This window comes from Anser anser (assembly GCF_964211835.1).
Source record: "Anser anser genome assembly, chromosome: 3".
Lineage (NCBI taxonomy): Eukaryota > Metazoa > Chordata > Aves > Anseriformes > Anatidae > Anser > Anser anser.
In genome coordinates this window covers 109489754-109517556 of record NC_139722.1, presented here as the reverse complement: position 1 = coordinate 109517556, position 27803 = coordinate 109489754, and the positions used below count along the sequence as shown (strand labels likewise).

General features: G+C 49.5%; 1 protein-coding gene across 7 annotated transcripts in view; it reads right to left on the bottom strand.

The window, feature by feature from the left end:
• Positions 1 to 27803, bottom strand: part of SLC8A1 (solute carrier family 8 member A1) — a 108587-nt gene that overhangs the window by 10360 nt on the left and 70424 nt on the right. For 2 of the 7 annotated variants that reach the window (XM_083832148.1, XM_083832149.1), the window contains exons 3-7: positions 9104 to 9207; positions 5825 to 5842; positions 4305 to 4435; positions 3445 to 3544; positions 23 to 298 (exon numbers count right to left, since the gene is read on the bottom strand). In XM_083832148.1, the coding sequence (XP_083688274.1) occupies positions 23 to 298; positions 3445 to 3544; positions 4305 to 4435; positions 5825 to 5842; positions 9104 to 9207 (629 nt within the window). Of the gene's footprint in view, positions 1 to 22; positions 299 to 3444; positions 3545 to 4304; positions 4436 to 5255; positions 5361 to 5824; positions 5843 to 9103; positions 9208 to 9493; positions 9610 to 27803 lie in introns of all 7 variants that reach the window. The other 5 variants (XM_083832150.1, XM_083832144.1, XM_083832145.1 and 2 more) reach the window with 5 other exon arrangements.

Here is a 27803-nt window from a genome sequence, read left to right as displayed (position 1 = left end):
AACAAACTGCCATTGCCCTTACCTGGCACCGATGTCCCCAGTGCGACAAACACGACGGCAGTGACTGAGTCCTTCAAGCCAATGGTGCAGCCGAAGTGGGACGCCAGGTCGCCGATGAAAGCTGTCAGGATGCCGATCATGAGGATGGAGACGACGAAGCAAGCCCAGCCATTCCAGTAGTCTGTTGGGGGCACGAAGGCAAAAAGGACCTTCCAGAAGACGGTCAGAAAGTGCATCACGTAGTCAAAGCAGGAGGGCAGCTTCTCCTCCCCACATTCATCGTCGTCGTCATCTTCCCCTGGAGAGAACCACCAGTGCCCGGTTAGTTGCTCATTCAATTTGGCAAAACCTTTGTGCTTCCTGCAGCCCCCAAACATCACCTCTCATGGCTCAGGCCCTGGAAAACCTTGACTTCCAAATATCTCATTTTCTGGGCAAAGAACAGGGGGGCACAAGGACCTTTCCTGGCTCCTCTCTGTTGTACAGAGACCCTCCAGAGGCATCAGTCTTGAAAACTGACCTGCATGTCAGAAAACACAAAGCCTCATGCCAGCACCTCTGCCTGGGTTTGACCACCAGATGCTTTTTGAGACTCGGCCCCTGCTCAGTAGCCCTTTCCCCAGAAGGGCTACTTTCAGAAAAGACTACAGAAAGGGCTACTTTCCTTTTCACATCCTACCCCACAGCACAGATGTTTAATTGGATAACAAAATGTATAAAGTCTCCCTCAGGGAGAACAAGTGGTCTTGCTGTATGCCATGTCCAATCTGTAGGTGTCAATTAACTCCACATTTAAATGGGGGCTCCATGCCATGACAATGGAGCTACTGGGGAAAGCTGCTCGAGTGCTGCTTGCTTAGTTATTGCTCATAACAACAACTGCTTTCTGCCTTGATGCAAAGGTGGTGATGAAAAGCCAAATGGGGGACCAAGACATGGCTTACTTCCTCAGAAGGTGGCCAAACCCTGAGCACTGAAGTTTCAGCCCTTCATGGCCCCCTAGCACCTTCATGGCTCCCACAGCATGTGGGAGCAAGAAAAGGAAAAAGCCCAAGGATCGCTCAGGTAGGTCAGTCCTTCATGAGAGTGTTGGTAACCTGTAAAGGGAGCCAACCTGCGCTTGGTTTGGTCCAGCTCCAGCGCATGTAAACTTTGCCGGCATCCTGGGGGCTCTCAGCAGAGATCCAGCTGCAGGGGAGAGGGTAGGTATGGAGCCAGAGAAAATGTCTCCTCCAGGAGAGTGGTGAAGCCTTGGGACACCTACCCTGGGTGGTGGACATTTCCATCCTTGTGTGTTTTCAACATTTGGCTAAATAAAGCTATGGGAATAAACCTTGGGAAAGTCCTACTCAGCACCCTGCTGGGGTGCAACGTTGCACATGTATCGTTTGGCTTTGAAGAGCTTTTGCAGATCAAGACGTAGGATAGAGGCAGTGGGAAACTTGGTGTCTGTACAATAACTTGATAGAAAATGATGTGTTGGTTGGCTTTAAGGCATTGCACTCATTATGGCAGAAACAGTAGCTAATCGGAAGCATGGTATTATTATTTTGGCAGATATAAATGCCCCGTTCCTGTGCATTGTGGTGGAGATAAGGAACATTTTTTTCAGCCTGGGAAGCCTAGGCTGGACTTTTGCTTTTTGCACAAAGGCTGGTACTGGCAGGAAACATTGTGCTGACACTGTAATTTTGAGGCAGGTATTTTAATCCTCTTCCCAAGCTACTTGGCAGCAGGACTGTTGCGGATCTAGATCTTTACGGAGATGATAAAATGGACTGAAAAATGAACATGAGCACCACTGTCATAACGCTCATCCACATCTGTCTATCATTTTGTTAAGCAGGAATAATGGCCCTCTTTCCAATAGCTGGCCAGATACTGTTAAGGTGAATTGAAATGCAGAGCAAAGTTGGACTGTGACCCATTCTGGTACAAGCTCACAAACTGCAGCAAGTTCTTGCTTGAGGAGCTAAATCCTAGCAAAAACTTAGGTTCAGAGCTCAGAGACAAACTCATCTTCCCCAGCTGCAAGGGACAGCTCACGCCCACCAAATTATGCCACATTTATTAAATGTCTGTTAATCATCCTATTAGCACTGATGGTAGTTGTATATTCAAGGAGTAGTGGTGACGGGGTTTTCATGTAACTGCAGTCTTTTACATACTTCACAGAGATGAGATCCAAGTACTAGTGATTAGCTTTGCTTTAATATGGGATCCAATTAAATAATTGATTCTGGCATAGATTATTTTAGCCATATTAGCTATAAAACCTGCAGCGAGGATTGTCTTGCTTGATATGTTCATGCTGTATCAGAAATAATGGGAGGCTCTTGGCTGGAGGCTCTAAGAATAACTATGCTACAAAAAGAGGGATGGCAATTTGAGGGCATAGCTGCTGTGCGATGTCCTGTCCTCGTTTTCAGATGCAAAGGGTAGATGGTACAGCCATCACTTTTAATTAACTTGTACTGGGTAGGGGTTGCCATGTACAGAGGAGCTCGAGGTAGGAAGTGTGAGTGTTCCCTCATGCATTTCAATGCAAAATTAGCTGGGTGGGCTCCGACTGCCTTCTCCAGTAATTTAATCTAGGCTGGTTGATTTTGCCCTAATGCTTGCAGATGCAGGGCCCGGGCTGAACTGTAAGGCTATAACATCCAGCCAGTGAGTTATAACATCTCCAGCTGTTAAAACCACATCTGTGACAGACCTTATTTTACCTAAAACAGAAATGGGAGTGCTAATACATCCTATACTGGGCATACTGGTAAACGTGGCACTGGTCCCTGTGAGAGCAGTACAGGAGGGTATTTCTGAGGGAAAGGCAGTTCTTCAGGAGAGGGGAGATATGATCTGGTATGATCTGATATGAGCACGGATAGGATGTGCTGCTGCAGCTACTGGACAGCTGAGCCATAATCTACTGCTGAACCATAACCACAGAGGGCTGGAAGAGCAGGAGCATTGCTGTCCTGAGCACAAGGGGTCAAGGGCAAATTTTGGCTATCTGAGGGGGGACACAGTGACTGTCTTCAGGGTTGGGGGCCCTCACCCTAGCACTGTCCCCACTGCAGGGAGCACCAGAGAGGGTGAGCACTGCCACTTCCCACCAGCACCTTCCGTGCTGTTCTGAATTGAAACACTGCGATTTCTCCCCAGATCTCTCCCACTGAAATGAATTTTCCCCTCTGCCATCTGGTAGCACCCAGAGTGTTTCTCTGCCGGGCGCTACACACTTACTGCAGGAGGTTTCCCACGCATCAGACAAGGTGATCTCACGAAAAGATTTAATCATCTGTCTTATTTATGCAGATGCTGTAAATAACTCCACCACCTGTTTTTCCTCCTGCCGCCTCACTACGATCTGTATTACTGGTACGGCCAAGCCGAGACATGAGCAAGGTTGATCGTAATTCACCTGGAGCAGCAGTCTAAACTCACCCGCACTGACAGTAATAGCCTCAATAAACTGCTCCCTCCAGCTGTTTGTGCCAACCACCAGGGCCAGGTTCGTCTTCTTAATGAGCTTGTCCACTGTGTTCTGCAGATGGAGATGCAGAAGAGAGAATTAGTGGCTATCAGATTGGAGGCGCTGGGCTAAAACCCACTGGCACTGGTGCTTACAGCCGTACGCTTATGGAAAAAGCTTAGCAGATGCTAAGCTGAGGTCAAGCGTCCCAGCAGTGAAAGCAAATGTAGGTATTTCCAATTCCCCTCATTGCCACTCAAAAAGGCCTTTTGAAACCTGCTCACGATGGGAGTTTGAGTGGTCTCGGTGGAGGTTTAACAGTAAATAACACTGAGGTGCCGCAGCTCCTGTTCACAATGCCTTGGGAGGAATTTTCAAAGCGTTGTAAATAACTGGGACTTGAGCAAGGCTCTGCTTAGGAGCTGAAGCTCAGTGCTAGTGGGGAAAGCACTGTGGCTGCAGTGGGCAGGGGATGCTCCTGGGCAGGATTCACCACAAAGCCACAATGATTGCTTGCATTTAGGGTATAAGAGCTTTGCCATAGGAGTCCCAGGGTCAGGGCTCACTCAAAACTGCCTTTATGTAGGCTATAAAGCATCGCTGTGATAGCGAGGTTATATCTGAAAGTAACGTGCAGCATTTTGGAGCCCAGTGAGCTCTCAGGCTCACCTGGATGATGTGCTTGTGTAAAAACCACAGGCAATGGTCTGAGACCTTGTGATGCCAGCAGCTGCCTCACTTTGCTGCGATGCCATTAGCGTGTGTTGGCCAATGTTGTGCAAAAGGTGGGCCCCCAACCAGAGGAAAAGAAGGATAGGGATGTTGGTGATACCTTGAACTCATAGGATTCCTCAATGATGACTTCGAGCTTGGTGTGCTCCCCCAGGACTGGGCGCCCCATCTCCGCAATTCGTCGCTCTTCCTCCTCCTTGCTGGTCAGTGGCTGCTTCTCCTCATTCTCCTCTGTAAAGCAAAGAGCCCACCTGTGAGCCAGGTCCGGCCGGTCACTCTCTGGAGTTGGCTTCCCATCGGAGGGGGAGGTCAGGAAGCCTCCGGGTAGGAGCACGAGCGACAGAGCAGAGGAGAAGAAGGAGGTCATGGAGTGATAGACAAGGTGGTTTTGCTGGGGAATGCTGGCAAAAGAGGTCTGCAACTCGTCCAACCTCAGGAATAGTCTAATTCACCCTCAGGGCTGGGGAGTATCCCTGTTTTCTGCTGCCTCTCCCACAGGGCTCCTTGGGGGAACAGACCACCACTAAGGCTGCTCCAATTCCCAGCCCTCCAGCTCTGCAGCCAGGTGTGGTTAGGACATTTCCATCGCCCCATTACAAGCAGAGAGAGCTGTCAGCAGCCCCAGGGCTGAGGAGGGGATGAGACCCTCCTGAGCAGGGCTTTACCTTGTGGAGAGCGGGCTGGCAGCTGGAGAGCTTGGGGCTGGAGGAAAAAGCACGGCCAGCACTGTGTGACGGGCCACACCCAGGGCATGGCTTGGCCCCAAACCCTGAGAGAGGAGGCAATGGCAGGACTACAAGAGCCATGGAGTTGCTTTGTACTTCCACCAGTGTATGCGCAACCTCAGGGCGGGGGGACATTTTGTCACCTTCTGTGCACACCCCCACATTGCTCCCTGCCAGCCCACCCTTGGGGACGAGCAGAAGGCCATCGGGGCTGAGAGGGGCTGGATTTGCTGGAGAGAGGAGTTAATTTGCCCGGGTCAGTACATAAACACGCCGGTCAGTCCGTGTTAGACCGCCACGGCCCATGGGTGCCATGCTGCGGGTACCTCGGATGGTGACCACGGTGCAGGGAAGAGGACGCTCTCTAGCCTGGACCTTCCTGAAGACGGGTCTTCCTATCACAGCGACCAGCAGGAGATCAGCAGGAGGCACTGCACACCCCATGCACACCCACGTTGTGCCATTAGTAAACTCTACATCCTACTGCACACGGGGTTAGCGTGGCTCCCGCCCGGCTGCCCCCCGCCTGAAAAGTTGTCACCACCACGGGGAGCTGCTCGAAGGGCCCAGCCTCGCGGTCAGAGCCTCGTCAGCCTCAAGGATCGTTTGCAGCGCTCCTGAGGGGCTGCTCTGTGTCCCGTCAGGCTGTGTCATGGCCGCCATGCCCTGCCGAGGGCAGCGGCCATGATGGGTGTGCGGCAGGCTGGGTGTGCTGTGAGAGGATGCGGTGTCAGCAAGGGCGGCCCTGCCGCCTGCTTACCCTTCCAGAGTTTCCCTCCAGGGTGGAACAAAAGCAAAGAGGAAACCAAGAGAGAGGAAAGAGCAGGATGAGCATATGGCCATTAAGAGGAGAAGGGGTGGTGGGGGTGGGCAAAGGGATAGCAGAGATCCATACCTGTGATGGTGAAGCCACCTAGATGAAACCAAAAATGAGAGAAAAAGAGAGAGAGAAAGAGAGAAAGAGAGGGTTAGCATCATCACAGCAGCCCCCCGAAGCCCCCAGGGACATGGGAGTCCTTGCCTGCCCCACTTGGGGCTGGGGGCCAGTCCCTGACCTGCACCCTGGGGATGGCGTGGGGACACCCTGCCCAAATCTGAGCTCTCCAAGCCGCATCTGCCACCCCCCGGCACCTAACATAGGCTGCAGAGCCCACCTAGAGGTTGAGGGTGCTCTGCTTCCCTCCCCGGCCTGAAAACACAGAGGCTGGGTGGACTCTAAAAGCCCCAAGTCTGGAGACGCCACTTGCACCACCTCTTCCAGGTGGGTTGGCCATCTGTCCCACCTCTAAGTCACTAGCCTGTCCTCTTTTTGCCATGCGAGTGTAAGAGGCAATGGGTTAATCTGCACAGCATGGTTTTGTAACCCGGCATGTCGGTGGGTTTGTTACAGCTGTAACAACGCCACTCCCGAAAAAATGCTCCCTGCCACAGCGGGCTACCGCTCATTAACGGTAATGACTTTGGGGTTTTAATCCGAGGGCTGTTGGGGCATCAGATACCTGAGCTTACTTAAATAGTGCTGACCGCCCTAAAAGAGAACATTGTGAGCAAAGAAAAATGTCAAACAAAATCAATCGTCTTCCAAAAATATGTAGACAAACTGGAAAAATGGAAAGGAAAAAAGAAAGCGCGCTTACCAAGCTCATTCAACAACAGGGCTGTGAAGGAGACAGACAGAGACAAACACAGAAGAAGAAAAGTAAATGAATAATGAAATCAAAAGGGATATCCACAGAAAGACTCCAGATCCCAGGGCAGAGATTTCAGATCTGTAAAGCTGCAGGACACCATTAGTGTTGAGAGTGATGCACTAAAAATAAAGGAACAGAAACATTTCATGGGACTGTAGATTTAAAATAAAAATGATTGCCAACATGGGGTGGATATGAGTTAAAAGGCACACTCCAAAAATTCATTTTTCCCCTTTGAATCATATGTGCAAGATCTTCCATTGGTCTCGGGGGCAGTTCTGCCTCGGGGGAGGACACAATACATCCCACGTGCAGTGGCTACTGGCTTTGACCTCCTCCAGCCACCTATTGGGGAGCAAGAACTACACTTGGAGGCTGCATTTCTGACATATGCAACGAGAGAAGAAAAGTCTGGGGCAAGGTTTGGCTCAGGGATCCGGTCACTCAGCATTTTAGGTGTCAGAAACAAAAGAAAAAGGCTCTCCCTTAGTGCATGGTTGGTCTCTGGCCCCTGAGGCACAGACCTCACCTTGGCTATGCGGCCCAAGGGTGACGTTTCAGGGGTGCTCCCATCTACAGGGTGCCGAGCACGCAGCTCACCCCACTTTGCGGCCTCTTGTGAAAAATCAAGCAAAAAAAACTAGCTAAAAAAAAAAACGGCAAACACACAAAAAACCCCAGCATGGCCAAGGCAGAAATAGCATCCTTTAAAACACTGACTTGCCTTCCAGCTATTGAGTTTGCAAGATCTTTGTGACCATAAGAAACTTTTTCTTTTCTTTTTCTTTTTCTTTCTTTCTTTCTTTCTTTCTTTCTTTCTTTCTTTCTTTCTTTCTTTCTTTCTTTCTTTCTTTCTTTCTTTCTTTTTCTTTCTTTCTTTCTTTTTCTTTCTTTCTTTCTTTCTTTCTTTCTTTCTTTCTTTCTTTCTTTCTTTCTTTCTTTCTTTCTTTCTTTCTTTCTTTCTTTCTTTCTTTCTTTCTTTCTTTCTTTCTTTCTTTCTTTCTTTCTTTCTTTCTTTCTTTCTTTCTTTCTTTCTCTCTTTCTCTCTTTCTCTCTTTCTCTCTTTCTCTCTTTCTCTCTTTCTCTCTCTTTTCTTTTTCTTTCTTTCTTTCTTTCTTTCTTTCTTTCTTTCTTTCTTTCTTTCTTTCTTTCTCTCTCTCTCTTTCTTTCTCTCTCTCTCTTTCTCTCTTTCTCTCTCTCTCTCTTTCTCTTTCTCTCTTTCTCTTTTTCTTTCTCTCTTTCTCTTTCTCTCTTTCTTTTCTTTTTCTTTCTTTCTCTTTCTTTCTTTCTTTCTTTCTTTCTTTCTTTCTTTCTTTCTTTCTTTCTTTCTTTCTTTCTTTCTTTCTTTCTTTCTTTCTTTCTTTCTTTTTCTTTCTTTCAAGCCTGGCTCCTGCTAGCTATTCATATAACCCAGCAAGTCACAAAAACCATCAGGAAACCTGACAGAGGTGAAGGTGCAGCTGACCTGCATGGCACCTGTTCTGAAGGGGAATGTATGTGGCATTGCTGGTGGATATGATTTGAGGCTGAAATATAGTGGCACCTCCCTGGTCAGCATGGGGACTGCTGGGGACCCTCTCTGCCCTGAACAAGTAGTATGTGCCAGCCCCATGTCTGCTGAAAGGAGAGCTTTTGTCCCAGAAATGAGAAAGCCAGAACAATGCTGCTACCAATTTGTTACAAAGGCTTTAATAAGGGGTCGTTGTAGGGCAACTAATTATCTTAAGTAGCTTTAAAACTGCTTCTTGCTCGGCCACCAATAGGGCACAGGATTAGCTGTTGCCATTAATTTTTAGTTAATTTCCTGGGGAAAAGAAAAAAAATCTTGGAAAACTAAGTGAGCCGTGTCTTTTTGGGAAGGCTTGCAGTTAGTTTAGAAATGTTTTTATTTTATGTGATGAAAGAGGAAATTGTTTTTATTATTCCTATGAGAAGCTATTATCCAGTGCAGAGCCATGAAACTTTATTTGAGTGTAACCTGATTTCGCCTGGATTGATTGCATCTTACGGCATTACCTGCTTGTGCCGTGATTCTCAGCTATTTCCAGATCCTAGTGCCAGCATAAGAAAGGCTAAAATTACTGCTCTGGCCAGGCATTTTACTTCAAGCAGAGGCTATTTTATCTTCTGATAAAAATGATGCAGTGTCGCTTGCTTCTGGAGACTGAATTTTCTATGAGATTGAATGAAGCTGCGGCTGTGGTGTGGCAGGCAGGTGTGCTGAAAATATCCCTAGGGGCTGGCGATGCTCATCATTCCCTGCCTGGGTCCTCCAGGGGGGGCCTCGTGAGTGAGACAGGGTCCCCCCGAAACAAAAGAGAAAAGAAAAACAGAGCAAAAAGCTGCAAGGGGCCAAGCTTCGAAGGAGGGAGGGCAAAACGGCCGGGAGCCAGAGCGCGAGGAGAAAGGAGTGTGAGAGTAGGGAGACACAGAGAAAAGCGGACGGCAGCGTCTCGAGAGCTGGTCTGGTGTTACTCTCACACCTTTCACTCCTCGTCGTAGCCACACCGGGTCCCCAAGCACAAGGAAGAAACTGCACTCTTTCTCATACTCCTCACGGTCAAGTATTCTAAGGGTAATGAATTTCCTGTGGGAACACAAGACAAAGGCAAACACATGATTGGCATCGCACGCGCATGCAGTTCACGTCCGCCGTGGTGCCGAGATGGTCGGGGAGGGAGGGAAGCGGCTGCACATCACCCTGTGGCGGACGGGGAAGGGCAGGAGCATCCCCACCGGCAGGCCTGGGGGCTTCGGGGGGCCCCTGCTCCTGCCCTTTCCTGCAGGCGCTTGGGATGTGAGCTCGGTGTTGCAGGTGCCAGGCATGAGTGAGCCAGACAGGGACACACAGGCTGGGCTCAGCCCCGGAGCACGTCCCCCACCTTTCTTCTCACTCATCTCCACCAGCCGGGGCTCCCCGATCTCTAGGTAGAAGGTCTTGTTTTTCTCATACTCCTCATCATCTATCACCTTGATTGATATCGTTTTGCTGGAACAGAGAAGAAGAAATAGAGATTCAAGAGTAAGGGGGGAAGAGGGAGGAGGGAGACAGGGAGAGGAGGAGGAGGGTGGAAATGCCAGGAGAAGGTGGCTGCGGAGAGAAAACAGTGGGTTTGGTAGCACAGCCGGAGGGGCAGCACAGCCGAAAGCAAAGGGCAGGAGCCGAGAGGCCGAGAGAACGAGCACGGACCGTGGGGTCAGGGTGCCTCCCAAAACCCAGGGTGCAACGCAGCCCCTCAACGACTTGCTCCCACTTAAACCAGCCCCTGCAGGGGGCTCTGCCTCATCCCGACACCACACATCCACGCACAACACGACCGTCGGCTGCTCCCTTTGGGCTTCGCAGGCTCCGACTGGCAAGGGATGCTGTGGTCCCATCCCCGGCTCCTCTGCGTGCTGCGTGGCAGAGCCCCTCTGTGCACCGACAAGTATTTGGCAGCAGAGACGACATTTTACTCTCATTCGGAGCAAACGCCGCCAAGCACTCGGAGGAACAGCCAGGATGATTTCTTGTGCCGTTCGCTATGAGTCAGAAGTGTATTAAGTTTGCCCTTCATGCTTATAATGAAACCGTTTACTCAAGAGCGAGCGATGGCTGTGAAGAGTGTAACAATACAGCACAGCTCGGTGTAATTGTATTGTATAATGAATATCTGTAATAATTTCTTCTGTTGGTAATTATTGCTGCAACGGTTTTGTACGTAGGAAAAATGGGTACAGAGCACGCAGCCGATCTTGCTTTGCATTGACGAGTTAAGTGAAATTATTGTGTATTAAAAAACTAATGAAGGATGCAAAAATGCTCACAGCCAAGCTATCAGAGGACCCAACAGTATTAACAGAATGGCACGATTTCAAAAATATTACTAACCAAATCAATAATTTTCCTGACAAATCCCATTAAATTGTATCCTGCACATCCCCTCCACGTATGAAAAAAAAGCCCTTCTCAGGAAAATTAATTTAAAAAGCTGCGTTCAGCAATACTGAGGGCAGCAGAGGAATCAAGACGTAAACTGCCTATGGGAGTGCTCTGGCTTCCTGTGTGCGGCATTTCTAAGCTCCGCACAATAATCCTCTCTTACAACAAGAACCCTGGGTGCCCATAAAATAAAAAAGCAGCTCCTGATGCTTAGACTCAACACAAACAGGACCAGAACAATGGGGCCTCAGGACTGAAAGAGCCACTGCCAGCAGGTGCTGCTGCAATGCAGCTTTCCAGGTGGTCTTCCCAGGGTGCGAGCGAGTGCTCTGTGTTGGGTAGACATGAGCACTGCTGTTTTTTGCTGTAACAAGGCTGCTGGGACAAAGGGTGGGAGGAAAAAACAGCAAGTCTGCTCCCCAGATGAATTTCCAATCAGCGAAAATTGCTGAGGCAAATGTGTCCCTGGGATGATGCTGCAATCCCAGAGGAAAGGATTTCCTTCTGATGGTGTTGGAGACCACATCTGTCTGAGAAACAAGCACGTGGAAATAACACAGCTTATTCTTAGAGCACGCCTGATCTCCACTGCACTGCCTTTTGCCTGCTGGGTCCTGCAGAGCACCCTGAATCCCCCACCACCGCACAGCAAGACTTTCTCAACAACCAGCTTAGGTCTGGGGTCCTTAGCAGGAGACGAACTATTGCCTTACCCAGCTTTGTGCTCTAATTTAGTTGTATGGGGCAATTGCTCTGAGCAGCAATGCGTTCTTGCTGGTAAAAGAAAGCGCTGGCATCAGCCCAGCTGGTGCCACAATGTGTCAGGGACATTCAGTGCGTGGACTCTCCTCCTGCCTGTGTCCAGGCAGGGTGGATGAAATACTGGGGGAATGTGCTTGGTGACTCCACTCAGCGCTGCCAACCACCCATGGGAACCACCTGGCTCCAGGCGCCCCCCCCCCCCGTGCTCACACTGACAAAAAGTTGGGCAAAGTGTTTCCAAGGAAAAACCAGCCAACTGTCTGCATTTCTGTACCAGAAACTGCTCGTCCCCGAGTCCGTAGCCAAGGCAATCGCTGAGGGAATGAGTTTCAGCTCATTTCCATGTACCAGCAATCAAAGAATAAAACAACTCTTGCAGAATTGCAGCTCCAGCTCTTTTCCTCTCGCTGACACCCAGCAGCAAGGGAAAGAAGGGGCTCTTCCTGAACATGGCGTACAAATTCCTGCCCTTGCTCCAAGCCCCACAATCTTCAATGGGGTTATAGTTTTCATTTCGAACTATGCCATTTCACTCAGAGTGTAAAGATCTTTCTGCAGAGCATCCTCACACAACCTTTGGCTTCTAAAACCTATGGAGAAATCCCTTCGGTGAGTGATGCTCCAAGGATGGCACAGTGAGGGAACAGCCACTGTGCCTGAGGGGACCCGAGGGGCACCAGGCACAGTCTCCTCTGACCACTGCCAAGAGCACCTGCCTGTAGGAGGATGTGCGAGCAGGACAGGCATACAGACAATATTTCTAACCAACTCTCTCCCAGCCCCCAGATATCTGCGTCTCAGGGTTTCCAGCCAGCCCAGGTTTCTATGTATTTAGCCATGCTCTGCAGGTTTCTCGCATTTCACTCTGAGCTTGGGTAAACTTCTGGCATTTGCAGTATCCCAGGTGCCAGGGAGAGCAACGTGCTTGCTAACGACCAGCTCGGTGTCACGGGCAGCAAATAGCTGGTCTCGTGGGGTGATGTGTACCTGGTACAAGCATGCCTGCCCACCCACACTTTCTGGACACAACCCTGGGAAGGGCAAGAGACACCTCTGCCAGCCTTTGCTCTCTTGTGGGCTCAGGCAGCACCAGGAGTGACTGGTGACAACCTACCCAGACATTTTGTGAAAGATGGTTTTCATCGCTGCACAACGTCACCGTGCCCAGATCACGCAGGAGCTGGAGCTGAAATAACCAAGTACTGCATGCAGCTAGTGAAGGTGTGCCCAGTGGGCCACGAAAATGAACATCTCTAAACACACAACAACATACTGCTACAGCAGTCAGTAAGTAGGTTGCCCATAGCATGCTCTTACTGCCGGGACAGACAGACACTTATTCCTAAATCAATGCAGGGAATAATGCTCTTATGCAGCTTGTCACCTAACCAACTTCCACTGATCACCCAGGAGAGCTAAGTGTGTAGCACAGAGGACTTTCAACTCCAGATTCATAATTACAATATCCAGTGCAGACAGCTGGGAGAGGAGTCATGTTGCCTAAGTCCTGTGATGTCCTAAATCCTGACCCCCCCCTACAACCAAGCACTTCCCATGCTGGTGGGTCAGCGACTGCAGCCAGAGAATAACCAGGAGGGATGCATGTTCTGGAGATGACATTTCAGAAGCACATGTGCTGGTGCTGCCCATTCCAGACTCCTGCAGAAAGCTGCCACATTGATTTCTCATACATCTGCTTGTCAGCCAGTCACTTAATTAGCCCCAGTTAAAGCCCACCATGAGAGATGACCATGGGGCTGGGGACACCAGAACTGGGCACCTCCAGAGCCAGTGGCCAAGGCCAAGTGAACCTAAGCCACAAGAAGGTGTTGGGAGTGAATCCCAGGGAATGGCTGGAGACAGCTGCCAAGAGCAAGCGGCTCTTTCTCCTCCCATCTCCACCTTCTCCAGGCTTGGCTCTTCATCTCCATACCTGTCCTCACCTCCTTTGGGAGCTCTTGTCTCCCCAGAGGCTGTGGGGACTCAAGGCCCTGTTCCTGCTGTTAGAGACGCAAAAAAAACACTAGCTGCTCCTGTGCCTGTCTCTGCAGCACGCAGCTCTTAAGACCCGGGCACCGGGGAGTGCTTTTATGCACTTAGCAGCTTCATTGCTCAAATTTCTGACAGCTACTCGAGGAGGGAAGTTGTCTTGTTGCTGGGAAGGAAAAGGAGGAGATGAGGTTTTTCTTAGACCAGTTGACAAGAAAATTGCACCTGATAGCAAGGAGGTGACAGTGGTGGGAGCCCTCATCCCGGCTGCAGGTGATGTGCGCCTGGCAGGGGGATGCGCGGGAGGGCAACGCGATGCCTGCCCTTCCAGCACAGGGTCGCTCCCTCCTCGGGGACAGAAAATGCACAAACATAGGCCAGATTGTGCAAACGACCTTGTCACGCACCGTTTTATGTGTTAAACAATGGGTTCTGAGAGAGGAGAGGGTTCATTAAGATTTCTGCTTCTCCCTCACGCTCTCTGGAGGTCTTTACCAGCCAAGGGTATGGGGACGGCAGCTGTAGCAGGCAATGGGCCTGTGTGGAAAGACACAATGGTCAGGGGGCTCAATCTTGGCTCCACTCATGCCAACAGGCTGGAGACGTCCCCTCTGGGGGGTCTCATTTCCCTGCCAGCTCCCAGCCAGCGGTTCAGGCTGTATGAAGTCCATAAAATGTCTTCTGGGTGATCCTGCGACTCAGAGAGATCAGGTTCAGCCTCTCCTCCAGATGCATAACTGTTAAAATCCAATAAAAGACAGGGGGAGCCATCCCAACACCCCCAAGCACAAGCAGAAGGGAAGACCAAACCTCCACCACCAGCAAAGGCTCAGAAACATGACGTGCTGTGGGCATGCGGAGGCTCAGCAGCTTGGTGTCCCAGCAGCATGGTGGCCCTCACCTCCCAAGGGACAGACCCTAGGGTTCTTGCAAAAACAAATGCTGGGAGGGGGTGGGTGAGATTCCCTGAGCCCTCTGCCCCCTGGCAACTCACAGAGCACACACATGGGGTATTTCAGCTCCTGCATGTCAAATGGGATTTTTATTTATTTATTTATTTTTTTCTGAAGCATTCTCAGTGGTTTTGAGTATGAGCTGGGGTATGATCAGAGCTGGAGGCAGGGGCTGTCCCTGCAGCTCCACTATTGGGAGTCAATGGACCAGCCCGATCCTTCTCCCTATGGCTGCCCCTGTCCAGGTGGTGCAAAAAGCACCTTGGAGTATCGATGATGCCATTGCTCTACTGCAGATGCTGGGGACAGACACTGAATGGCTGAGCTGTGGGAACCAGAAAGGGTTCCTGGCTTGGTACAGGCTTGACTATTGAATATAGGAGCTCCAGTGTGCAAAGTTTGCAGGTGGTTATCAGCGTGACATGTACTTCCTTGCGGTTGGTTAATTAATCCACCATAGAGAATAAATTGGAACTACTGACTCCATGGACTGAACATGATGGTCAAACGGAAATGGGAGCACGAGGAGAGACAGTGGTGTTGGCCATCCTTAACCCCGTGCTGATGGGGTCCCATGTTTGTAAGATGCCCCATGAGTCACCCATAAAGGACTGTTTGCAGATCCCAGGCTTGCTGACGTTAAATGTCTGTGCTTGATGAAAATTTTGCCTAAAGCATGCTGCCAACATGACATGGAGGGCAAAGGAAAACCTGCCTGAAGCTAAGCCTGACACACGCTTTTGGAAGGGTAAATGTAAGCAGATTTGATGCGGCAGCTCAGTTTGCTGGCCCAGCAGCCCATATCTGAATGGGGCTGCACAGCCCAGTGCCTGCCAAAACAGGGAGCACACCAGCCTGGGCAGTGCAAACTGGGAAGGGAGGGGAAATTGTCCTTCTCTCTCCACCACTGGAGCCAAAATTAACTTGGCTGCTTTTATTTTCTTGGTTGCCCTCTCCTTCTTTCTCAGAGAGATCAGTCTTGCTGAATCAATCTTTGTAAGAGCACAGGGCCATGCTGTCATCTCCGTGGCAGCATGAAACAACTGCTCCTCTGGCCTCAGGATGCATTAAGTTTAAATGACAACACACGGCTCAAATACATAACTTTGTCTTGCTTCAGAGCATCGCTACCAGGAGAGCCCTGGAAAAGCCTCGTCTATCCACCACGCTCCTCCTTGGCCTTGTGGAGAAGCAAGATGTGTGTGGTGGTTTGCAGAGGCAGCAGGACTGAGGGCTGTTGCTGCTCGAATAGCTGGGAGATGACAGGCACAGCTGATGCTCAGTGCCTCAGAAAAGACTTTTCAGGAGCAACAATCACCAGGTAAGATATTTCACATGCTAGACTGAATTCTGCTTGACGCTCTTCTTAGGAAGGCTGTGTTGGGCAGGATTTGTCAGACCAGAGATTCTGCTTTTCTGGGGAATCCCTGATGTTTGCTCTGATCTGCATGTGAATTTTGCACTCCGGCTAATACATGCCTTCACTCATCTGCCAACGTCACATTGCACAAGGGGCTGGCTGGCCAAAAATGCATGACATTCTCTCGAGGTGCCCCAAAACAGGACCTGAGCCCTTGGTCATGCTTAAAGGTTTCCCCATGCCAGGACAGCTGAAGGTGTGACCGTCCCTTGGCTCTGGATACAGTAACACCAGGACAAACGAGTGTTTGCTGTTCTCTCCCAGTCCCATTGCCCTGCACATCCAGGTGTGGTGACCCACCACTTAAAGCTTACCGAGTGCCTGCTGAAGGCAGGATCATGGGGGGATCAAACAGGAGTCACTAAGTCTAGATCAGTGTCTGGATCTCCAAGGACAACATGCATAAACAGTGCAATGCAAGCAACGACTAGGAAGGAAAACACATTTGATGTGAATTTGATCAAAACCACCCCGGCAGCAATTGCTTAAGGCGCCTGGGAAAGCTGACAGAATAGAAATAACTCATCCCATGGCTTCACACAAAACTGCCGTTAGTCCCAGAAAATTCAGCCTGTGCTGCAAGCAAGGGGTTTAGTGCCCGGGACTCTTCCCAGCCTAAGACTCTTCCTGCATATAAACCATTGCAAATGCCATTACTAAGAAGCTGCAGAGTCTGGAGCCAAAATCCGGTATTTCTGCTCTTCCTCTGCCCATCTACTTGGTTGTTCTCATACACATCTTCCCCAAGGGAAAACAACTGGAAACTCATACAATTGCTTCCCACTTCTCCGTGCACCCAAATACGCACATGGCTTTTCTTCACAGACAGGTTCCCTTTTATGAGAATAATTGCTCCAACCTTTCCAATAAGTACGAGTTGCCCTTCTCTGTGTGCACCTGACATAGTTGCCATGACAATGCTCCTCAAACAGAACACATCACTCGTATTGAAACGGCTTTGGCACTTCCCAAAATGAATTTCAATAAGCAACTGCCAGCAGAGGGGACGTTTCTGCAGCCTTGTAAATTATTTAGCAAACTTTGCTGAGTTTAAGCTGAGTAGACAAAACAGAGGGCAGCATGTGAAACCTAGCAGTGTGGCTTCAGCATCAGGAATCAGGATTGAAGGAAGCCTGGGATACGTCTGCTGTGCCATGGCATCAGCTGCTCCCATGCCTCCAAAGGAAGGCATATTTCAATCTCTCCCAGCATGGGTTTCAGATCAAGGGAGGCTCTCCCTTGTTGTTTGGGAAGATGCTACAATAGGGGGTCTTGACTGCTCCCTGCCCTTCCCTCTATATGGGAAGTGTGCCAGGAGGACGCAGGGATGCTCAGTGACAGCAGAGGGCACGCTGCAGAAATTCGGAGGAAAAACATCCATACTGAATGTGCAAGCTGCCTTTCAGGAGCAGTGTCCAGCCTCATTTTACCTCCGCACTGAGTCAGAGAGATGCATCTGGTGGCCAGCCCCAAAAATCAGCCCCTTCTTTTCAAGATGGGAGGTTGAGACACTCCCCCAGAATCTTGGAATGGAGACTCAAATGTAGGATCAGAGCCTCCACAGAAAAAAAGCACTTCACCATCACTACTTTTATCGTCTTTTTTCTAGGGATCAAGTGACTGGCTTCGAGCCTTGGAAAGTCCCTGTAGCCGAAATGTTTTCTGCTGTGCTGCTCACACTGGCATGCTCTGCTGCTCTTGACAATGTTTCAAACTTAGCAAAACACACGTGCGTGTGCACACACATGCAAAACTGCAGTCAAAGTGCCGAGCAAAACAACATCTGCCTTGACCAGTTGTGTGTGCACGTGTGTGCAGATGTGATCTGTATCTGCAAATGCAGCACAGAGCACACACCCTGCCTCCTCTCCCTGCTGGGGCCCTGCAGATGCTAATAGGCTCCTATGCTACGGAAGAGCCTTTTGATCTTTTATTAGCTTGTCACTAAGTGTCACATTGAACTTTTCTTAGGAGAAGTTGTAAGTAATCATCTGTCAAGGGATGTTCCAGCGCAATGCTCACATTTTAGCAATTTAAGTGGCTGGCTGCAGAGTGCCCCCCTGCTCCAGCCTCACTCGGGCAAGTCACCTGTGCTGGACCAGCACCAGGGTGCTACCTGGCTATAAAAAACATGAAGCATACGGGATGCTGCTGTTGTGCAGGCTCAAAGCATCAGGGATACTCATTTCTTAAGACCAGAACCCAGCCGGTGAGCTACACCCTGGTGCCGTGCAACGCCATCGCTTCGAGCAGAGGACCCTCACGGTCTTCTTGGACTCGAGGTCGGGGGCATGTGGACAATTTCACTTACCACTCACTGACCGACACGCTGTTGATTTGCTGCCAGATAAATTAAATTGTGAAATACAGCCCTCTACACCAAAACTCTGGGTACAGAAACACTTTGAAAGAGACACCGGGGTCTCCTGAAATCCCCAAAGATACACAGGGTTAAAACCTGCGGTGGGAGCACAGATGCAAACATGTGTTTGCTAATGAGGACGTTTGTTCAGGAGAGCTTTCGTGCTTCCTCCCGGTGCTGAGATAGGCAGGAAACCAGCCCCGGGAGGAGGACGAAAAAATTCTGCTTCTCCCTCCTGTTACCAAGGAGATTGTTTAAACAAAGCTAAAATAAGAGGAACGGAGTGGCCGAGAGGAACGTGAGCGTGGGGAAGCACTTGAGTGCTCTGTGACAGCTTGCTGCTGCACGCTGCGACGGGCCTGACCTCGGCCAGCGGCTCTTGCTGGGGGGAAAAGTCCACATTTCAGCATGTGTGAAAGAGGCAAGGAACATCTAAAAATGGCGATACAGAAAAGTCCTTGCCCACAGAGGCCTCAGCTGTGTGTCAGGGCTGTTTAGAGCAATCGTGGCAGCAGGAGGCATCATTCGGTGCCATTAGCTGAGACCTGTTTGTTGAGGCCCTCGGAGGAGGCCTCACTGTGGGAGCAGGTTAAATCCAGCCGTATCTGGTGCTAAAAAGACTCCCCTTCATGGCCATCTCTCCACCTCCAGTCCCCATCTATATGCCCAGAGAGCTGACGGATGTATAAAATGCTGGATGTAAAACCCTACTGCAGAGCCCTGTGGAGGCACACGTGCTGGATTTGCTCCTGTGACAACCAAAGGCCCACCACGCTTTGTGCGAAGGCAGGGCTCCTCCAAGCCCCACATCGCACACCCCAGCTCCAGCTGGAAACTGCCGACATTACGTGGGAGCGGCGATTCCCACACAAACACCAGCGCCCAGGAGCTGGTTTCCATCCCGCTGTGATCCCCTGCCTCAGACATCAGGAAGGGAACAGTTCCCAGATGCTGTTTCTCCAGCTGATCCGTGTATCTTACACGTGCTCATCTGGATTACTGATGCCCTCAGGGCTTTGAATTAAAGGCAGAGCATGTCAAAGCGCCTGTCGTTAAACTTGCCCAGGACTTTCCACGGAAACTTTGCCAGACTTTAGCTATTGAGATGGAAACTTTCCATGTGGGGTGGCCACTGCTGAGAGAGTTACAAGAAGCCCCCACCATCTGGCTTAGTGGTTCATCCGCCAAAGACTCGGTTTAGGGAAAAAGTATGCTGCTTTGCCCATGATTCTTATTTTTTTTTCCCCAAACACCATGCTAATTCTCTCTTCCTTATGCTTTGCTGCAGAGAATGAAACTTAGCAGAAGGATCTCTCCAGCGCTTAGGATGTGCCAATCCCATAAAAATTTGCTTAAATTAGACCAAGTTCTAAGACTCAAAAAACTTGCAAAATGCGTAGGCTCCTTCGAACTGGCAGCTCAAGGTCTTGGAAGATTTCATATGCTCTGGAAACACTCCATCCTCTCCCAGTGCCAACCTGACGTTGCAGACGCTGTGCCCTCAGCAGGGCTTTCCCTGTGCCTGGATGCTGCTGAGGAGCTCTGACCGTGACCAGCCCTCCTTTCTAACTCTCTTTTTTTTTTTTTTTTTTTTGTCTGTCCTGATCCTAAGCTCAACTCTGTGAAAGCCAGGAGTAGGACCATGCTCCAACCTGCCCCTGGCAGAAGAGGGCTCATCACGCTGGGTGGTTGCAGGTGGAGTGGTGCTACAGAAGGAACCTGCTGCCTTTGGGAGGGCCCCAGGGAACACCTGGTCAATTTAAAAGAAGAAGACCTTGAGGCATTTAAGGCAGAAACATCCCTAAGGAGTGTCCTTGGGAGCATCTACCAAGCCTGGGCCAGCTGGGAACCACAGGGATGGTTTGGAAGCTGTTGGGTGGAAGGAGGGCAGGAGGGAGGCCAAGGGGGTGGCTGCCCAGAGTCCTCCCAGTGCAAAGCCTGGGACCAAGGCAAGGAGAAACAAAGCTATCACTAATTGCTTTTGGCACCAGAAGTGATGGTGTGCTGGTGATGGCACTTGCATTCACACCAATTCACACCACCTCATCTTGATACCTGCTTTTTGACTGAATATCAGGATCCCAGACTGACCGTGTACATGTTTATTTGTTACAGCTAGGTAGGGATCCTTTAACAGCCACACACACCTGCAGCTCTATTTTCTCAGTGGAGATCACCTTTATAAAGCTATTTAGGTGTTTAAGGTTAATTTAAGCCCTAACCACAATCATTGCAGCAGGGCCCAAGCACGGCTGGGGTTTCTGGCCACGTGCCTGCAGTCTCCAGCCCCAGCACGTATCAAAGAACACAATTTTTTTTTTTTTTAACGAATCCTTAGTAATCGTCCTTATTGTTTTCCAATTCATAGCTGCTGGAGAGCTTGGAGGATTATTTTGCACAGAGCTGTAAATGATGCCCCATGTTAATGATTGCTTTCACTGATCTTTGCAGGAAAATTCCGGGGTGAATTGTGAAGAAGAGATTTCCCATTTCTATGCCTCAAATAAACAGCTTCATGTCCAAAACCTAGCAGACAGGCTTCAGAAAAGCATGCTTCCAGGCTCCCAGAAAGCCTGAAAGCAGAAATGCCCAAGGTGTATTTATTCCAAGTGGACGACAACTGATGTGCAAGGGGCCTTGCCAGCACAGCCGAGAACAAACCCCATCTCCAGCCAGCCGGGTTATGTCCCTGGTACACATATGGTGCCCCACAAATAGCAGGGCCATGTATATTTAATAGGCACTTGCACACACACACACAGAGCCCAGAGGCACGCAGGCAAAGCTGCCGCAGCCTCGATGCTGGCTCGCATTGAGAGGGTGATGCCGCAAGCAGCGGAAACCTGTTTGCTGACGTGATGGAGCTATATCCACCATGAATTTTGTCCTTTATTAGGCCTCTGTTATTCACTCTATTATTCATGAGCTCAGCCTCGTTTCCTCAAGCCAAGAGCTAATCGGGATGAGTAATTTGGGGAAGGCTGCTTTGTCACCGAGCGCTCGCGCCGGTTCCCTGCCTGCTGCCTGCCGCTCTCTCAGATAGTGATTTTCTCTGGAGTAGAAGGAGAAGCTCAGTGGGGTTTTCCATAAGGAAAGGGGGATGCTCAAAGCTGGATGTGAGCACACCCCTTAGTTTAGGGCTTTGGCTGCTGATCCAGATGAGGTCCTAGCCCGAATTGCAGTGCCCATGCAGGCACAGCAGTGCCTGGCTGCTACAGCCCTGCCTGCCTTCAGATGATCTCAGGGGATACAGGATTTCCATCCCAGGGCTGTAACGAGTGTTAGGAAAATTAGCAATATCCAGGCAAATCAAGACCAGCTGCGAAACTCACTGGAGCCGTTGGGAAATATTTGACTGGCCCACAGGGCTTCCCTTTTTCTAGCATGTTGATAGCTACAGGAAACAGACACTTTTTAAAGTTTTCACAACTGGGTTTCAGGAGGACTCGTCAGCCTTATTAAATATAGTATTTCACTCTGCGAGCCCTTATTTATTTATTTGTCTTGGCCCTGCCGTCCCTGTGAAGCTGCCTGGAAGTGAGGAAACATGGCCTCACTGTGTTTCAGGCTGAAGCAGCGCTATGGATCTGCAAGCCAAAGAGGAACAGAAGCCAAGTTAAAAATATACATTCATATATATTTGCAATTATTCTTTGTGGCAAGGGTTTGGGAATTTGTTTTCTTGCTTTCATTGTGTTTATAGACCTTCTTTCCAGATCTGATACTCAGGGAAACATATTTTGCTGCTATATCCAGCAACCATGATGGCATTTTGATTTGCAGTGTGACAGGCTATTCCACAAACTGGGCTCCAGACAGTCCCTGGTAAACAAGAGGAACAAGGCTGGGAAGCGAGCTATGTGAAAGGCTTATTCGTGTTGTTTCTAGCTGTTTATTTAACAAAGATCTTTGCATGGGCTGGATTCCATGTATCGCTGCTGCAGCTCAAACTGATGCTGGGCAGCGTGTGCTTCCAGGCGGATTTTGCCCTCGCAGAGGGCACTCTCTCTGTGCTGTGGGGTTCAGCTGCATGCTCGCATCTCAGGCAGGTTCATCCTGTTCCTCCACACGAGCACGGAAAGAGCCTGAATGCCTCAGAAAAGAAAAGTCCCTGACTTCAGAGCTGACTGTGCACAGCAGAGCTTTGCACCGATTTGCATGTGATTTGCGTTTCATCCCTAATCGCTGCACAAATGTGCGGAAAATACCATTTTAATAAGCTGACTGTGGGCCAGCCAAGCAACCTCACTCACAGTTTGGAGCCAGCCACAGCATCAGCAGTGGTGCAATGTTGCTGCTCAGATAGCCAGGGCAAGCCAGGCTGCCAGCCTGGGGCCACCAAGACACTGCGCCACCCACCCAAGCATGATGCTCCATGCTGTCCATGCATTTTTTTTTACTTCAGGGATCACCAGCATCTTGAAGGTCACTCCTGCAAGCAGAGGCTGGAGGTACTGAGGAACAGGACTCATCCCATACCTGCCAAAACTGAGGGGCTTGCTCTCAGCAGCCCCCCTCTGTCACCAGAGATACAGACGCCTGGAGGGACACTGTTCAGGCTATCGGGAGGTCAGATGCTGTGAAGATTGAACTGTCACAGCTGGGACAGGCAGTTAAACAGCAGCTTCTCCTCCTGACCCATCATTTTACCCTGCCAGTGGGCTTTCTGTTACTTAACCACATGCAAATTCCACGTGCAGCTCTTTCTGCAGTAGGGTCATGCCTGGTGTCCAGCGTGGGCAAACCAAGCCATATCGATCAGCCGAGTAGCAAACCAGGACCTGCTCATGCCAGCTCTTGCAGAATGGCTGGTTTTCCTCCCCGAACCTCTCAAAACCTGTTTGATTCACCTTTTAAAGGTTAACTGTTGGGTCAAGACAGAGGATGAGAGGTTCTGACCCACCGAGGAAACTCCCGGGGAAGCCTGCTGAGTCTGAGCTTCTGTAGGACAGAAGTGGACATTCGTGATCCTGAGGCTGAGATATTCAGCAGAGAAATCCCATCTCTGCTCGTGACCCACCGTGTGAGGTCTCAGGAGGATGAGTTAGGCCAACAATCTCAGTACAGCCTTTGAAGGAGGATACTGAAGTCACCCAGTCAAACTGGCCCAGTGCCTGGTGGCCGGTGTCACCCCAGTGGGCAACTGGCCAGTTCGGCAGCTCTGTAAATAATACAGCCTTTTTAATGAAAGTACGGAACTGGATTTGGATGCCTGGCCCTAACAAACCCAGATTAACCATGGGCTGAATCCACTCTGCTGCTAATTTTAGCTTCAAAAATTCGTATGACCATGGGCTGCCCGGCACCCTCTGCTTGCGAGCCCCTCCAGCGTGGTTTGACTCAGAAACCGGTTCGACACAAGTGGCCCCATATCTGTTACTCCAATATGCCCATGGTGCTGGTCTTTTACCCTTTCCACATCATGCCTGCTTTGCGATGAATTTTGATCCATAGGGGGGCCTCCAAGCACTGGAGCACAGGATCTCCAGGAGCTGCCTCTCAGCAGCTGAGGGCTCCTTCCCAGCAAAACCAGCTTCAAGCACACAAATCCCTCCAAATACTTGAGATCAGGATGTTTGATCCAAATTTAGGAAGAATTTCTTCACAGAGAGGGTGGTCAAGCATTGGAAGGGGCTGCCTAGGTTAGTGGTGGAATCCCCATCCCAGACATGCAGATGTGGCACCGAGGGACATGGCTTAGTGATGGGACTCGGTAGGTCATGTTGATAGTTGGACTCGATGATCTTGAAGGTTGTTTCCAGCCTGGATCATTCTGTGATTCTGTGATTCTCTAAAAATCACTCAGGCTGAGAGGGGAAGGGGGCCAAGTTGGCCAGGTGTCAGAAACGGCTCAGCCACGTTGGATGTGACTGAGCAGCAGCGCTGGTAGGTGCTGGCTGAAACGTCCCAGCCAGACGGTGGCACAGGGAGGGTTGCTTGTGCGTCAGGATGTCCAGATCTGCTGGAAAACTTGTGTCCCGCTGGGTCAAAGCCAAGCAAATATGGCCCCGTCTGCCTTTCTCTCGACACCTCCAGGGCAGCAGTGCCACATACCTCTTCCCAGATAGGCAAGGTATGAAGAAGGCAGAACCTGGCTGATACGGAGGTGTGAAAACCAGCACTGAGCTCATGTTTCGAAACGGAGATCCTTCAGGACTCCTTATCTCTCCTGCTCCGTGACAGCAGCCAGGCGAGGCTCTGGAAAATATGTCACGGGTTTTTCCCCCCAGTTATGGTCCTCTGAGGAAGATGGAGTCTTTAAACACAGAGGTGGTTATTAGTGCTCTGGCTCTATTGTTTCCCAGATCTCTGGCCATCAGAAGAGGACGATTAAGTTTTGATCTGGAAGTCAATTTTTTTCTTTTTTGTAGAAAAGGAACCACACTCAACTCCCCCACCTCAAATCCCTTGAACGTGAGCTAGAAATCCTGCCAGACAAAGAGCTGCTCCTTTCTAACCACTGGATTTTATAAGAAGAAGGAGAAACATTATTCTGCAATTCAGTGGGGATTTCTTTTTTATCTTTTCAGTCAGAAGGTGAGAGATGAACATTTATTAAAGGTCAATATTTCCCGGAACCCAGGTGCGGCCTGGTTGTGCAGATGCGAGCGTTAAGCCTTATCTCCATCGCGGTTTCCAGGAAGCTGCCTGCTTTAACTCGCTGAAGAGCCATAGCACTCAGCCCACATCTCACGTGTGGACACGGCTGGCCTCGCCTTGCTGAGAACTGTGGTCACCAGCGAGGCTCAGCTCCGTCCCCGGCTCAGCCCATCAGTGCTGGCATCGCCTGCCACCAGATACAGGGTGGGATTGGTAGCCTAAATCAAGATGTCCTTATCTCCCCGTTTAAACACACGCCGGTCCAAGAGCCCAGCAGATCACAAAGCTATTTGGCCTACTGGCCCAAACCATGAAATCCAAATGCCTTTCCCCACGACGAGGGCGAACTGTGGGACTCCCATTGGTGTCACACCGCTCGTCGCAGTTTTTCCAGGCAGACGGGGTTCAGCTCCATCAACTAACTGCAGAAAGACTCGGCAACTCCATCCATGGCATGACACCTTCAGAAAGACGTGGGTGACCTTGAGGTGCCCTGGAGGACGTTTATGCTACAAACTGCTTCTGCCATGCTGGGATAATTCATGGAGTGAGTTTTCACCAGATCTCATATTCTCACCATATATTTTCCTCATATTTTTAATGTTTTTTGCAGTGAGGGAAGCCTCTTCTCCACTTACATCCGCTGTCAGCAGCCCTGTCAGCAAAACTGGCTGGAAGCTGGGTGCCGGGAGGTTTGGCACAGCGAAACCTGGGGCTCAGGGAGGGATTATCATGCGCCTGTTGCATGTGGGACTTGATGTCCAGCTAAGTTAATGCCTGCTTAATCGCTTATAAGCCACTCCGTTCTGAAAGAGTAATAACAACAATCGAAAACCCTCTTTAGTCTCTTTGCTTTGTTTTCCTGTTTGTAAATCCTAAGGCCTTCAACCAAATACTGTCACTGCTGCGCGAACTTAACCGTTAACCCACAAAGAGCTGCCAGTGATTAAGCCTCTGAAAATAGATTTTATCCTTCCCTCCACTCTCCTTTGCTGATCGACACACAAAAACGCTTAGTGATTGTTACTTGGCAACCATGGCAAAAATGTACTGAGCCACAAGTGGCTACAAAGGATGGAATCACTGTCATGAAATTTCCAAAATAAGTACCGTAACACCAGGACTCTTATTTCTAAGAGGAACAAATACCTCTCTTCCTTCCTTACATATTTTTTAATGAACATACAGATTTCTTTTCCTTTTTTTTTTTTTTAATTTATTTTTATTTTAAATTAGCAGTGCACAATTTTCCTTCTTGCTTTTTTTGTGAAGCAGGGGCTTCATTCAGATGGTATTTCTCCACTAACACATACGTTTCTACACCTATCTAGGCCGATGGGGTTTGGGAAAGTGCATACACACTCTCTTGAAGTCTGGTCACAAATGCACTGTTGTAAAGGGTTTAGGTGGGCAGGGTCCATGCCCTCCTCAAACCCAACCCCAAAGCTAGCTCAGGGTGCTCATGTATGTCCCCATATAGATGTGTGTGCATGCACATCATCTAGGACATTTCTGAGACTCTCAGAAGCAAGCCCAGACAATATACTATAAGGTTAATCCATCTGAGACTGCTTTAAAACAGATATCACCAGTGAGAACAAAAGCTGGGATGGATACCAGTTATTGATTCATCAACTGCCTGGGCCTACAGTTGTCAAATGTCCAACTCGTGTCTCCCTAAATCCATCCTTTTTCCTATGGCTCAGCTCCTATACTTAATGCCAAGGGACCCCAGGGACTACAAAAGGAAAAAAAGGGGAAAAAAAAAAAGGAAGAAAAAAAAAGAACGGAGATGCAACTTGTGGGAGACACTTTTCTAGGTAATAAATATCTAAGCTTTAATCTTGAATAAAATATTTCACCACAAGAAAATGTTTGTGTCACAGCTCTCATACGGAAAATGCTGTGCCTTCACATCTGATTGAAAGCAGTCTTTGGTCACCTTTGATTAATAAATGCTTCTCTGTTGGTCTCTCAATAAAAATGGGGAGGAATTAATGTTTTTATGTTTTGCTCAGAGACATAAAGTTCAAAATGTTCAGAGGCTGGCCAGCTTCTGGACAGACTGAACTCTGCACAATCGGAGAGATCTAAAAGCAATGTACACCAGGCTTAATTTTTCAAACAGGAGTCTCTTGGAGTTGTCTAACTTCTCACCAGGGAAATATTTAATTCCAGAGATTAAACACTCTGTCTGGAGACTCAGAGGCAAAATGTAATGCTGATTAGCATTTGTCTCAAAGCCTAATTATTCACACTGTTCCCCGTTTAGGGAACATACTTCTTTCAAGATTGCGCATAAATTTGTGCCCACAGATGTCTTTTCTCCTCTGATCGATACCCATTAGTTGCAGCTTTCCCTAGATCTCAGCATCCTTTGCTCTGCAGGCCAGTGCTATGTGGGACCAGCCAGGTGAAATCAGCCTCACACCAGTTTTCAATACACCCGAGCCCCAAAGCTCCTGCATGCCACGCTGGTGCTTCAGGCGAGGACGAGGAGCACGAGGAGGTACATGCCTGTCTCTCTCCCTTCTGCTTCCCCTCGCATGCAAAGGAATGTGCTCCCTAGCTCAGAGGGAGATGCTTTCACCTGCAAAGCAGCGCGAAGCGACACCAGGGAAGTGGGAGATCCATGCACACTGGGCAAATTTTTAAGTAACCTGCCTGGACCAGCAAGAGAAAACTGGCATTAAAAAAAAAAAAAAGCCCTATAAAACTACACACAACGTTTTGCATCTGTTTCCTGAAGCTTGTATTCAGCTGGGCTCTGAACTCCCCCAGGAAATATTCCTGATGCCTGTGAGCACTTTAGGAACGGCTTTGGCCACTGGCTTTTTAACTGGCGAGAGCTGCCGAACTGCATCACATCTCCCATACTTAACAGCTGATTTTTCACAAGTGCACATTTAAAAGGCTCTTTCAAAAAATCCCATGGCCGGCTAAATTGCATCTGCTTTCTAAATGCATGGTGCAGACATGCAGAGCTGTGGGCGACTAATAGGTATTTAAGCTAGCTATTATTTTCTTCTGCAAACAGTGGCAAACCACAAACGCTAGTCACACGGGATTTCATTAGCTCACGTGCAGAAGACTTAGCACTCCAGACGGCTGATGCACGGGGAGAAATTCCAGCTCTGCATCTCCAACACATGAGCCCTAAATAGGCTGCTCTGGA